This window comes from Siphateles boraxobius, unplaced genomic scaffold (assembly GCF_051911475.1).
Source record: "Siphateles boraxobius isolate OS27281-9 unplaced genomic scaffold, OSU_SipBor_1 13, whole genome shotgun sequence".
NCBI classification, from domain to species: Eukaryota; Metazoa; Chordata; class Actinopteri; order Cypriniformes; family Leuciscidae; genus Siphateles; species Siphateles boraxobius.
In genome coordinates, this window is record NW_027508733.1 from 5,109,718 (window position 1) to 5,124,643 (window position 14,926).

A 14,926-nucleotide genomic window follows, 5' to 3' on the forward strand; every position below is an offset into this window, starting at 1 on the left:
TGAACCACATTTGTGTGCCTATAATGTTTAAAATGTATTTAAATGAAAACGAAAAGGGACAGAGTGGTGTTTTATAATATATTTCGTTTTATTGTTGCCTAAAATGTACATGCAGAGCGAGCTGAGTGACGCTTTCAAGAACGCGCTGTTCCATTTGGAGAATTACCGGACTCGCGTCCTCAGGAGTCCTTCTGCTGAGAACTTTACATACTTGGTATTGAGAAATGCCTAATGTCGGCGCTTGTCTTCTTGTGACAAACATGACGAGAAGCAAGGACAAGATCTGCTGTATGCCATCCATTAGTGTTTACTTTGTCGCTTTCTTCTTAGAGCGAAAATGACGTTGATCGCTTCTTTCCTGCAAACACCACGCCTATCAAGTAGGGTACTGTTGGCGGTGGAAACGCTAGCCGGATCATGGTTTACTGACCCGACCCGACCCGAACCGTACTGTACCGTACCGTACTGCTCAGTGGAAACGAGCCATTTGAAGGTGTGTGATTATAGCATTGTAGCAAATATTATTTGTTCATTTAAATGGTATAATGCAGTTAATTTTTTCTTGTTACTTCCTCAGTTTGCAGAACACATTCTGAAAAATACCATGATTGACTTCTCCAATGAGCTACAAGACATAACCCGATTCAGAATGGAGATCGCTTTAACTCTTCTCCGCCAATCTGGTATGGCTTTGTAAACTCATGAATGTTATTGACGTGCTTTTTGATGTGCATCACTTTCATTCGTGTTGTACTGTACCTCATAGATGACCTAAGTGACCTGTGCCACTTTTGTGGAGAGGCAGACACATTTCATGACACTGCAGATGTTCTTTGGGTAACTATGGCTGAACCTTTTTGGTTGGTGTAGCATACACAAAGTAATCATGAGTGGACCATTGCTTTAAAAACCCTTTTTTTAAATTGTTACTTATATATTTTTTTTATTTTTATAGATTGCCTGTGATGACTGTAAGCGATGGTTCCACTTAACATGTGTGGGCAATCCATCCACGGAGGATGAATACAAATGTGCTTCTTGCAATAAATAACTCAATTATAAAGGCATTGTTTTTGGAGTTTGTTTATTTTTCCCTTCATTTTTCCCTTGGTTAAATCTACTCGAAAATCAGTCTTTCAAAACATTCTTTCTTTTATAATATGTGACATTAAAAGCACCTGTAAAGTGATTGTGGTTCAAATAGTTTTCCGAGGCGTAATCAAAGCCTTAATAAACATTACATTAAAATCGGTAATAACGTTTTCAATTTGAAAAGAAATAAGCTGGATTGAGTTGACAGATGGGAAAAAACTCACTTCTAAAAAGAATAGGTTTCGGAAAAAAATACAATACTTTTTTAACCTTTTGTCTTCCCGTACATCCAGTTGTGCTTCTTGCTCGTATTCAGTTCTGATGGTACGTATGGTGCTGAAGGACTGTGCCAAACATTTCTTCTCTTAATTTATCAACTTTATTTACTAAAAATCGATAAAATAATTTCCAATTTCATATGGTTTAAAAATAGTTAAAAATGAGTCACCTGTGTCAAAAAAAGAACGAATTTGCGTGTAGGCTACTCCGCATTTTTTTACAATCATATTTAATTTTGAAAAATTAAATTCTTTTCTTTTTCCTATTCATTTTAGTTACTTGATTTTTTTAATTTGCAATAGATGTCCCAATCCACCTTGTTCCCAGTTCTGTTTGCTGTACCCTTTGCCACATCTCTCTTAAACACAATCCATGCTGCCCTAATATTCTTCACTATACATTTTTTCATAGGTGCATGTTTGTCCACCAAAGGGTAAAATAATCTTTCAAATGCTGACAATGCATTATCAGGATGAATTTCCTTATAAACATCAATCCAACATACATTATTTACGTCTGTAAAAAATGATTCTTGACTGAATCTCTTATATGATTTTTTATAAATTACTTTTGCTTTTATAAGTGTTTGCATGCTTGCTGAATAAAACATAATATCTTTTTACGCATGTGATTAAATGCCTTAAACCCCGATAAGTGCTGCTTGCAGCTTTAATTGTTAATTATAATTATTTTAATAGTTGTAAACTGACTGTTTAGTAGCCTACTAAAATATCATGTAGGCTAGTCATTGTTATTGTGCACTAGCCTATACAAAAGATGTCCTACAGCTACTGATCACAGTTGTTAAATTTTGAAATTCAAAGAATAAGAAAATGTTGAAAAGAAAATGCCAATTTCCAGTGTGTAGAAAACGAAAACGAAAGTGCTGCAGCTATGTTTGAAGAAAAAGAAAAAAGCACACAACAACAATTACTTACCGATGGCAAATAATAAGAAAAGAACACGTATAAGTGCGCTCTTCATATTGATGTAGTGATGAACAGTAGATGATCCGTAGAGTTATTAAAGTCCTCTTTCCTGTGAGTGTTTCTGAGCCGCGCCCTGAACCAGAGATCTTATTATACGAGACGACGAACAGTAAAAGAAAAACATTTAGGCCAACGTAGAGACGTTCAAGCCGATTATAGTATATCTTGATGATTTCTATTATGCTGAAAGAGACAGGTCTAATTTGCTTGTTGATTTAAAAAAACAATACAAAGCGCAGTCCCGTTTTCAAAAATGCCTGAATCTTCCCTATGGAATCTTCCTGGATCAGATACAGCCTACAAGTGCCACCTACCAGCGAACACCACACGCTCAACAAACACGCCCATAAACAGCTATATTTGGGGAGAAACCTCTGTGAGCCCTACCTGAGAGCTGGTAAGTCCCGCCCCTTCCGCTAACCCCGCTGGACCTCTAGATTGAAAAATCGTCAATGCAAGTGAATGAGAGAAAATAATTATTTTCTAATCCCGTTTGAATTTTGCAATGAATGTGAACATATGTTGTCTGTGAATTTTTTATGTAATTTTTCGTGTAAAGAATGCTACAATTTAGCGGGTAGAATTTTCATACGATTAGACTTTGTGTGAGAGCAGTTTGTGGACTACAACTCTTCGCTGCTTTCGACGCGTTTGATATACGTCACCACCACTAGGACACACATCCCGCTAAACATGTCTGTGTCTTTGGTGCACTTCACCGCCTTCTTTCAGGGAGAGGACAAACTAGTTGAGCGTGGTGAAAACCACTTCAGGTCTGGGCATGTGGAAGGGTTTACGCAAGTGGGGAGATGGCCGGCGTTGTCCACGCCAGTCGACGAGAAAAGTGGTATAATGTTTTGGTGAGTCTACTAGTTAACTAGCACGTTAGCAAATTGCTAGTTACTGCAGCGAAAGCAAAGCTCCCTAGGGTTAACCATTCTCTTGAGTATTTTTGATTGTTATTCACACATTCTGCATAATCCACGAATGTAACTAGTGTTGCTGTGGCTAAAGTGCTTAAGCACTAGTTGTTTCTGTGCCGTTGTGAAGCTGCTGTGCACGTTAACAATGTCCCTCCGTTTACTGTTGCAACTACCCTGTAGAGAACCCGACATCCCAACCTGCAAAGGTTATATATATATATATATATATATATATATATATTATGAAGACTTCATATGCAAAAGCCTCTAAGTGCCATTTTAAATTTTCTTCTAGAATTATCATTTTTGTTTGGGATGTCTGGTTTTCTTTTTGAGTCTTTTTAAACAGGAGCTTGTTGTTTTCATGTATACCTTGGCAACTAGCCTGAATAATATGCACATGAAATGAAACTTGTTGAACCCACCTCAACATGTCTTTTACAATCATTTAAAGGTTGTATCAGTGATTTCTGGCCCCAAAATAAATGTCTAATCTTTCCTAACGATCCGCTAGCTGCTCGCCCCATAAGCATGCCTTCCAAAAACCGCGTCTCTGTAGGCAGCCTAGGCTCTGAGATCTGCACACAAAAACAAATGGGTACAACCACCACTCAAAGCCAAAATAAACAGTGTTCCAACCAATCACTGACAGGGGCGGGTGTTGCTCCGATTTCGCGTCCAGCAGTGCACGAGCGCAAAACCTCACAACACCCGCCCCTGTCAGTGATTGGTTGGAACACTGTTTATTTTGGCTTTGAGTGGTGGTTGTACACATTTGTTTTTGTGTGGAGGTCTCAGAGCCTAGGCTGCCTACAGAGACGCGGTTTTTGGACGGCATGCTTATGGGGCGGGCAGCTAGCGGATCGTTAGGAAAGATTAGACATTTATTTTGGGGCCAGAAATCACTGATACAACCTTTAACCCACCATGGGTAATGCTGAAGTCACTGTTACAAACTGTACAGAGTGCAAGACTGTCATTATGTTTTACTCTTATAAGACAGGGGTACACTTTCGTGTAGTCTGGCGTAAAATGTGTCTTATACTTTCGTTTTTCGCTAAACCATAGGATTGATATTCTACCCAGCTCCTGTTTTAACAGATCTCCCTGCGTGATGATGGCAGCATACTGAAGTCCTCCTGTGAGTGCACGGTGGGGGACGTTAAATGCAGTCATGCTGCAGCGCTTGCCATTTTTGGCATGCGGGAGGTCAGCGTGACTGACATGGAGCGCCGCTGGAGGAAACCTGCCACCGTTAAAGTAACAAGGCCAGTGTCTGAGCTGTATCCGCAGGTAGAGGAGACCTACAACGCTCTTGCCAGGGACGTCACTGAGGAGGACATGGACTGGTTTAGGTCGGCGCTTCATGGGACTCAATGTGGGATGACATGGCTGTTGTCGCCAGAGCCAGAGCCCCAGCATCACTAACTTCATTACTCTGAAACCAAATCACCTTTACACAGATTAAAAGTATGCCATCATGTGCACCTACTAAAACCTTTTAGAATTTTGTGAATTGCTGCACTGATTGATCATACTGTGCATATCTCATTGTTGCCAGGAGGACTTGGTTGAGGGGTTTTATTGAAATTATAATCATTCAAGCAGCACCTTTTTTATTGTGCTAGTGCTACTAGGCAAACCTGCTAATATTTCAGGAGCTTCTAGCAGAGTAGTGGGTAAGTCAACTTTTGCTAGATTCACATACCTGATACGTTTCATCCAGCGATTCCTAGTTTTTACATCAGACGGGAATCTGAAGAAAGAACGGCCTGTTTTGTTTGAATGGTGACATTTGGGTACAAAACACACAGGCATCTCGATCTAATTCCTTAGATTATCGCACCGTGATTTGTGGAGGGAAAATGTGTTATGCGGTGACGTCACATATGCGACGTGTAGTCTTTCTCGTTATGTCTATTCCACAACTGCTAGCCAAAGAATCATACAATATACTGTCAAACTCGTTACATGAAAAATTATATAAAAAATTCACAGACAACATAATGGTGTCCCAACATATTCATGGCACAATTCAAACGGGATCAGAAAATAATTCTTTTCTCTCATTCACTTGCATTGACGCTTTTTCAACATAGAGGTCCACTTGGAGTTTTACGGATGGGCGGGACTTACCAGCTCTATAGGGGAGGCCAGAGCCGTTAAATATGAGAGTTGCGACACACTTTGATCTCGCCGCTAGCGGTCACGTGGTTTATGTAGCTCTCAATAGGTCCAAACAAATCCGCGTTGCCAATGATTTTAAAGCGGGGCAGACAGCAGCAGCTGTATTTGCAGCAATTATCGGTAAATATCGACGCATAATGTATATTGATATTTACGTTGACACTTAAATGGCTTGCATATAATAGCATATTTTTTTCTGGGGAGTAGCAGAAACGGCATTAATACGTTTTTGTGTTCATTTTTGGAGGGAAATGGGGAGCTCCCATAAAGTAAAATACATTTACAGCACAGCAACGACCATTTGCAGCAAATTTCTGTAAATATGATGGAGAGACGGCATTAACGTTAACGGTGTGGTCAGTTGAAATGAAACTGGAGATATGGTTACTGATACTGACTGGAATAATTCATAACATTGACGTTATTGTTAACTGGATTCATTTCAGTATACATTTACATACTGTACACAGTACATATGCATGTATTTGTGTGTGTTCTGATGAATGGTTTGAAAGGATGTAGGGGTACATTAGCCATACTAAAATTAATCCTATAACGTTAATGTTAGATCGTATTTATAGTTATTTCACTCAGTAACCATCTCTCCAGTTGCACACACATGTATATGTATACATACACATACACACATACATTTATATAGGCCTATATATATATATATATATATATATATATATATATATATATTGTGTGTGTGTCTGTGTATGTATACTCTACCAGCCAAAGTTTTGGATCAGTAGGCTAAGATTTTTAATGTTTTTAAAATAAGTCATCTCTTCTGCTTACCAAAGCTGCATTTATTTGATTAAAAATACACATTTAAATATATATATATATATATATATATATATATATATATATATATATATATATATATTATGACAATTTAAAATAACTATATTCTATTTTAATATATTTTAAAATCTCATTTATTCTTGTGATCAAAGCTGGATTTTCAGCATCATTACTCCAGTCTTCAGTGTCACATGATCCTTCAGAAATCATTCTAATATGTGGATTTGATGCTCAAAAAACATTCATTATTATTATCAATGCTGAAAACAGTTGCGTACAATTTATTTCAGGATTTTTTGATGAGTAGAAAGTTCAAAAGAAGTGTTTATTTGAAATCTTTTGTAACATTATAAATGTCTTTACTTTAACTTTTAATCAATTTAATTAATCCTTTAAATTCATCCCTTATTCATCCTGAATAAAAGTATTCATTTATTTTATTTCTTTCCCCCAAAAAATAAAATAGAAATTCCTACTCACCCCAAAATTTTGAACGGTAGTGTTTGTTACAAAAGCTTTCTATTTCGGATAAATGCTGTTCTTTTGAACTTTCTATGCATTATATAATCCTGAATTAAAAATGTAAATAACTTTTTACAACATGGATAATAATGGGAAATGTTTCTTGAGCATCAAATCATCATATTATACTGATTTCTGAAGGATCATGTGACACTGAAGACTGGAGTAATGATGCTGAAAATTCAGCTTTGATCACAGGAATAAATTGCACTTAACTAATAATATATATATATATATACATACTCACATAGAAACAGTTGTTTTAAATTGCAATAATATTTCACAATATTACTGTTTTTTTCTTGTATTTTTAATCAAATAAATGCAACTTTGGTGAGCAGAAGAGACTTCTTTTAAAAACATTAAAAATCTTACCGATCCAAAACTTTTGACTGATTGTTCTTGAAACTTTTATGTCAATAAAGCCATTTGAATTAAATTTATTTTTTTGTGTTTTGAATTTTGGAGGGAAGGGGGACTGCTCCCATAAGGTATAATACATTTACAGTATTTACTGTATATATTTTTCTCATGCTTCTGTGGTCTAATTAATAACATCCTTATGTTATGTTAAAATACATTCACATAAACCTGCACAACAAGCAAATATCAATTAAAGCTGCTCAGGTTAAGTCAAGAAAGAAGTTTGGTCAACAGAAAAAAATATACAAGGCAACCTATTGCATTCAACAAAACATTTAATTATATATTATATCTAGGGAGAGGGTAGGTAAGTTTTCCTTGAATGTTCTGTCTTCAAAGAAACTTGTTCGACTTCCTACAGGGAGAGAAAGATAGCAGAAAGCTGGCCAGAAAAGACATACAAGTGTTCACAATAGCCATTACATTCTGTCCCCGAAGCTGATGACCTGGAGACCTGCTGGTGAATCGAGAATCAGTCAAACTCTTAGCCATACACTGATAACAAAAGCATTCAAACTACACGCAATAAGTAATACTATAGTTACTTGTATTTGTGTGTGAGAGCATTCCCCTGCCAGAAGCAGAGCGTGTCATAGGCCCAGAGGAGACCGGGTCTTGAAGAAAAGCCTGTTGCTGTTGGAGAGAACTGGTAGTGGTAAAGAAAGGAAACGGTGTTAAAGTTAATACATTGAAGGACAGATTAAATACACATTTAAAGCCTATGTTTCCTAAACATTTCCATGAGGTTGAGAGTACACACCTACAGTTAGGTCAATACCTACTTGGACAGTTGTCATGATTTCTGTTATTTTGACTCAACTCCTGTACATAATTTGAAATTAAATGAGAACAAAAATATCTATATACAAACCACTATTGTTATTCAAATTGCTATTCTTACACAACAACATTATGGAAGAAGATGGATGATTATTTTGCTCATCTGACAAATTATGCAAATTAGGGAAAAGATAATTTTATATTTTTATTGCATTATGATACCATATAAAGCTCAGCCATACATTCTGCTTTTCTATGATGTTCAGGATTTTTTATACTGTCATAGAGGTGGAAATACATTTTCACGTTTTAGCATTGAGGTATTATTTGTGGGGGTGCTGCTGTACTTATTTGCTTTATATCCAGATGAATTTCTAATATTCTGACCACCTCATGTATGTAAATAGGGTTAACAAAAAAACTCTGAATATAATGTAGTGCAACTTCACATTTAACTATGACCTCTCTGACTGGTACCTAACGTTAGTGAAGTGTTGGTCACGTAAGCTAGCTGCAATTATCTATTATCTTACAATAAACATGAACTAAAGTTGGCTACATAAATTACAACTACTGACTAGATTCATGAGAGCACGGCTAATGCGTTCAAATATAAAAAATACAGTAATTTCATGAACTTAACAGCGAGCGTACTTCGGAAACACTGAAAATGAATGGGGTTCAGTGCTGGAACTATCAGTGTTTAGAACTATCGGCTGCTCCACGACACACTTTACTTCCGCATTCCAAAATTCCTATGGCGGTCTATGGGAGTGTCGCAACTCTGTTTTTCAACGGCTCTGGGGGAGGCTGCAGACCTGTTCTAAGGTGTTTCTCAATGGGTGCTTCTCATTTCTTATTTGTGCATCCTCGTTTCCTTTCCTCGCTTCCTTTCCTAGCGCCTCAGCTCCTCCCCCTGTAGGTTGTGAGGGAAGGACGCAAGGAAAGAAAATGAGGACGGAGGAATCGAATGAAAGCATTTTTTATACATTGGAATACTTGATCACTCCAGCGTCACTTCATAGCAACATCATCAGTGCTCAAAGGATCTGCCCTTATGTTGTTGAAGTTTCTTTATTTAAGAAATTCATAATGAATAATAATGAAGCAATATACCCTGTTGAAATATGTGAGATGTGTGGTTTATATAAACTGCAAGGGTAAAGTATAAATTCAAATTATTGTGACCGATGTGAAGGGGGAGGAGAATGTATACGTGCGTCACGTTTAGTCAATAAAACTCTTCCGCATAGGATACACCTGTGTATCCTCGCTCATGACTCCTCTGAAAGCCTCCTCACTCCTCGATCCTCGACTCCTCGCGGTGCAATTAGAGAATTGAGATGTCCTTCAAGATGGCTGTGCTCGATCGGTTTCCGGGTCATAGGATGGAGGACAGAGGAGCGAGGAGACGAGGAGGGATATTGAGAAGCACCCATTGTCAAGGAAGGATCCTCGGAAGCCGTTATTTCGAGGATGCTACGTCATCGACATCCGTCGAAGGACTGTTCCAATGTCGAGGATCCTCAGAATTTCAACCAAGGACTGAGTCCTTCGTTCGAAAAATATCCCATACACAGGAAAGGATGCATATGTGTAGCCTTCGCGCTCTCAAATCACCCACAATCCTATGCGCCAGCATTGCTATCTTGTTCTAAAAATAAAAAAATTCGGACGTTAGCGGAGTCGGAGCAATAACGGGGCAATATGCTTTTAAATGCAAGTATATTTACGTTACCATACATTTGTTATAACCGTAGTACATATAAGTAAAGTTTAACGTTTAAATGCCAGTACAAATTACTACCATATTGATATTACAAATTATACAAATATATACAAATTACATTATTGATGGCTAACTGAACCGGACCTGTCATTTAACAGTTTGGTTGCCGTCACCGGCATTTCTTTTATAAAGTTAAGTTGTACAAAGTAATTTAACATGATTAGCAGAAGAGAATTCTTTTAAAAGCATTTAAAATCATTCTGATCCCAAACTTTTGAACGGTAGTGTACATCACAACTTTTTGATCTTTTGGAATTTTTGCAGCGCCAAAAGCAGACCTTTTCGCTGTCATATGACGCAATGACGTGCACTTGCTAGCCTGTTCCATTTACGTGTTCTCCGAATGCTAAAGAGGAGCCTCGCCTAGCCTCTGAAGGAAATGACTTGGAAGGATCAATCCTGCTAAGGAAGTATCCTTGAAATTGAGAAACACGTCTAGAGTGCTGAAGTTATGAGGTCACTTTGTAGGCCAAAACGCGGAAGTGAGTTAGCATTTTAGCACTTCCGGTTCCCTTGCCCGTGTTTTTTGAATGGGTTTTTGCTAAATCGCCTGAAATAAGGTCTGTGGTTAAAAAAGCCTCTAAATATTTTCACGTTTTGATCTATGACATAAAACACACCTGTTATAACCTGCTTGTGGTTTTTTAAACTTTATTGTGTCTGCTTGTGGTTTTTTAAACTTTATATAGGCTTCAAAATGTATACACTTTGGATTAACTTGTAAAGATTATCTTGATAGACAAAACGTGTAAGGGTCACAACTCTTTGTTGAACACAGATCTTATTTTTTGCGATTTTCCAAAAGTCTATGGGGAAAATGCATAGCTTTTCGATCGAGGGAACCCATAGTATCCAGCTGCAGACCCGCAGCACCACCAGAACACCAGCGCCAGGACCGGAAGTGAGGGGCGGAGCTTACGTTCTAAACCGAGCAACGCCACCTAAAGTTTTGGAGCGTAATTTGCTTAGACACGAAACGGCATGCTTTTATTACACACGAAACGTCAAACTTTATACGTATGTTATAATGATACATTAAGGAACAGTACAATAAGCATTTTAAAACATTGATTTAGTGTAATATAATTGTATATAGTGATCCGTTTCATTGTATTATGAGAGTTACTTCCTGATCATGATGGTGAAAAATAATGCTTGAAACTTATGGGCATTTTAATGTATAACGGTTTAATTATTTTAGCTAAGCAGTTTATGTAGACTTATGAAGGTAAGACCTTTGTTTTTGGTTTTTATGAAGGAGTTAACTCTGTATAAGAAAGCTTTGAAAGATATAAAAACAAGACAAGCCTTGGAGGTTTTCAAAATTTTACACAATTTGATAACTGATTAGACCTCTGTGATATTTTATGTTCTATTTATTTCTTTATTTATTTATTGTGTTTACAAAAATTTTAAATTGTTTTGATATTAAAGGTATGTAATATTTGGTATTGTTAATATGAATTTGTAATGCCTGGTTTTGATTGTTTAATTAAAAAACAAAACAAAAAAATGTATGGGCATTTTATATAAAATATACTTTATTTCACAAGAACGTCCAGCATGCATTTTTCTTTATGTAAAATAATAATGTCAAAAATCTAAAAAAGAGAAAATTCGGCATTGTTTTAAAAGAAACAATAAAAATGTATACAACAAATGACCAATTCACCCCTAGGCCCATTTTATCACAACAATCCTGTATAAATTAATCTTACAATGTATCAAATGAGGAACTCACTCTCAGGCCAATTTTGGCCTTACATTCTTGCAAAAATAACTACAATGCAATAATAATAATTCCGCCCCTCCCTCACTTCCGGTTCTGGCGCTGGGGTTCTGAAACTGGTGGTGCTGCGGGTCTGCAGCTGGATATATCCAGAGCCCGTCTAACGGAGAGCCTTGGCACTTCCTATTAGCCCCATTGTATATAATCTTGGTTGCAGTTCCATTAGAATTCCACTGGAGGTGATCGCGGGCGAGTGCAGAATGAATGGGAGTCTATGGAGCTAGACGGCTAAATGTATCCCTTTCTCCTACTTGTCGTTGAATCAAGGTATATTTTATTGTTGATTCCGCAAGTTCAATATAGATTTTAGTCCAAAAGTCTAATGAACGAGTACTTATGTCCTTTCGATTTCTTACAGGTTAGGTTGTTGTTCGCCGGAACACGCTAGCATTCTGCTATTATGTGACGTCATCACATTTTTGAACTGATTTTTAGAACAGATAAGTGAACTTAAAAATGCAATTTTCAGCTGAGTGTATTATCTTAGCTGAGTGTATTATCTTCCCTGTAGGAAGTCGAACAAAATTTCTTTATTTTATACCCAAAAAGTTTCTCCTTTAAGTTTTCCTCTTTTTCTTGATGAATTTACCTCTTGTTTGATCCCTCGGAATTTTTTATGTATTATGAAAAACTATTTAAAGATATTTAGCCTTGTTATTGTTCTTTTTTTCCTGTGTAGCCTATAAATATCATATTATGATGTACATGTTTAGGTCTCAGCAGCAGGAGGGATGTAAAGGTCAGTAAGCTGGACTGAGTTGAGTGGGGGACGGAGGGGGGTGACTCTGGGACGCCAGAGTCACTGTCGAGCCCTCTTGAGGTGTCGTGGGCTAGTCGACGAAACACTGAGGACGGAAGGTGCCCACTTGAAGACCCTAGAGATGTTCCCTACTCCGCTCAATCCAGAGGGTTGTTATGGGGGGACCGCACTGTGGTTGCAGCCGTTGTGTATGCTGACGCGCAATACACTGTATTAACACCAGACAGAAGATTCACGTCACCAGATGGAAAGAAGCGTAAATGAATGGAGAAGCATAGGTTACTGTAAAGCTACGTCTTAGTTGGTGATTATCTTGGCGAAAGCCGAGTACAAATCAGCATGAAGTTTTAACATCTACTCTCGTGTAATGGAAATCACACAAACCAATGCTCTTTATGTTTTCTGTTTTGTCATTATGATTGTTCATTGTTAGATACAACTATGGTATCTTTCCATGATCTTGTATGTAATAAGTTTAAATGATATGAGCGACAGGTGCACAAACACTTCATAACATCAGTAACTCGACAGCACAACCTAGAACAGTTTTCCTCTGCGTTTGTAATGTCTGCACAAAGGAGACGGGCAGCTGCTGGAAGATCTCCTTTGGAGAAAACTGTTGATTTTATACTTGAAAAATTTAAGTATCACTCCTTAAAAATTAATATTACCTCAGAATGAATTGCATTGTTAGCCCACCCCAAAACTTGAACAAAATAATAATATTAAATGCTGACCAATACTTAATTAAATTACTTTTTTATATACTAAAAATGATATAATTTAATAAAACATACAAAATGTAATTTGTTTTGTCATATGACATAGTTATGCATGAATACACACTAGATAAATGCAGTGAAACATCTCAATTGTCAGTCAAGCAATGAATTAATTAATGCATACATTAATTAAATAATTATATTTTATATACTGACAACAATAAGAAACATGAATAAACGAGTAAAAAAACAAATCTCAACACAGCGGTTCCCATTCTGCGGCTTTATTCTGATGAATTCACCAGAGGTGACTGTGCCTTCGTGCCGGAGCTTGTTGCTGCGCTTCACAATCTGAGGCAACAAGGGCCGGTGGAGTGATGGAGGGACACATAAGGGCCGGTGGAGTGATGGAGGGACACATAAGGGCCGGTGGAGTGATGGAGGGACACATAAGGGCCGGTGGAGTGATGGAGGGACACATAAGGGCCGGTGGAGTGATGGAGCGTCTCATCCATGGCACCGTTTCCAGGATTCAGCTCCGGGCTCCTCATCCTCAGTGCTCACACCAGTCTGCAGACATTTCAGATCCTACAAAAATGCACAAACATAACACAAAAGCAGTCATCAACAGTAATAAGGAACAAATAAAATATATAACATGTTTAGTTACTTTATAGATTTGTTTATTTACAGCACATTTGTCTAATGTAAACAGTGTTGGCAACAGTGAATTATCCTACATAATAGCACACATACATCACTCAGATGTCTTTTTCATGTTGTGATGTGCTCATCTGCAAAACTTATACAATATTTTCTTTTCAGATGTAAATAGACATTTTAAATAAGCGTGTTTAAGATGTGGTTATGTAAATCCACTTTAGAGACGTAACGTTACGTGTGCTTACTGGAGCTCCCCTGTTAGCTAGCTATACACAGTAAAACATGTTTTTACAGCAAAATCACAACTATACTATACTGTCTAACTCCTTTACACCTTCAACAGTTAAAACGTTTACTCTATAGTAGTTTAACACATACGATTTAAACACAAGGAACCGTGTTTACTCACATTTGAAAACCCCCGCGTCGCTGATCTCCGTGGTGTTTGATGACGTATCCTCTCGCGTGGTCTCCTGGGATAGAAGAGTATCCATCGGTTGAGCACTCAAAAATCTGGGCGAAAGCAGTAAGCCATCCGGGAACTTCTCGCCTACTCTTTTATGAATACTGATGTTTCGAACGTACTGCTTCCTTCACGTACTGTTTTCGCCTACTATATAGTAGGAAAGTAGGCATATTCGAACGCACTATCGTCCGAATCTCGCGATAATTAGCACGTCACCCAGGTAATTCTCGCCTACTCTTTTATGATTCGTACATACTTTTCGCTCGCCTACTCTTTTTCCCCTACTATATAGTAGGGAAGTATGCGATTCCGAACGCAGCCATTCTCTGATATATCTCAACACATGCGCCGCTAACTTCCGAGTTGTCCTACAAAGTGACGTCATAACTTCGGCACTCTATATGGCCCTGGCAGTTTTACGCCCCTGTTGTTCCTGATGCGTCCAGTAGGGGGATATATTGTGAAATAACATAATTAAATTGCCGCTCGAAACTTACCCATTAATAACCGTCCCATCCATAGACTTTGAATAATTTTGTGGTTTTTGTTCATTTAGCCTATATATAAATGTTACAGTGTAGATCTGCACTACAGATTAAAATATCTGTAGATGTTCAGTAGGGCTTCCCTCTCTTCACTCAGCCTACAGAAAACTATTTGTTTTTTGTGAATACAAAAAATTATAATACACATAGTTGGATCAGATGACAAGTAATGATATATGACCTA

At 37.5% G+C, this 14,926-nt stretch overlaps 3 protein-coding genes, 1 long non-coding RNA gene and 1 pseudogene across 5 annotated transcripts in view; all 5 read right to left on the bottom strand.

The window, feature by feature from the left end:
* Positions 1–2,712, bottom strand: part of LOC143735299 (uncharacterized) — a 35,765-nt gene extending 33,053 nt beyond the window's left edge. The window contains exon 1 of the mRNA XM_077225438.1: positions 2,310–2,712. Coding sequence (XP_077081553.1) covers positions 2,310–2,355 — 46 coding nt within the window. The 5' untranslated portion in view covers positions 2,356–2,712. The remainder of the gene's footprint in view (positions 1–2,309) is intronic.
* Positions 1–14,926, bottom strand: part of LOC143734954 (uncharacterized) — a 375,259-nt gene that overhangs the window by 191,212 nt on the left and 169,121 nt on the right. The window lies entirely within an intron of this gene.
* LOC143735223 (uncharacterized) overlaps positions 1–14,926 on the bottom strand; it is a 395,094-nt pseudogene that overhangs the window by 97,131 nt on the left and 283,037 nt on the right. The gene's annotated exons all lie outside the window — the stretch shown is intronic.
* Positions 1–14,926, bottom strand: part of LOC143734907 (uncharacterized) — a 328,536-nt gene that overhangs the window by 63,080 nt on the left and 250,530 nt on the right. The window lies entirely within an intron of this gene.
* LOC143735549 (uncharacterized) lies at positions 7,486–7,875 on the bottom strand. Its single transcript, XR_013203217.1, has 2 exons — positions 7,774–7,875; positions 7,486–7,685 (listed from the first exon to the last, which is right to left on the bottom strand). It is a non-coding gene; the product is annotated as an uncharacterized LOC143735549 (long non-coding RNA).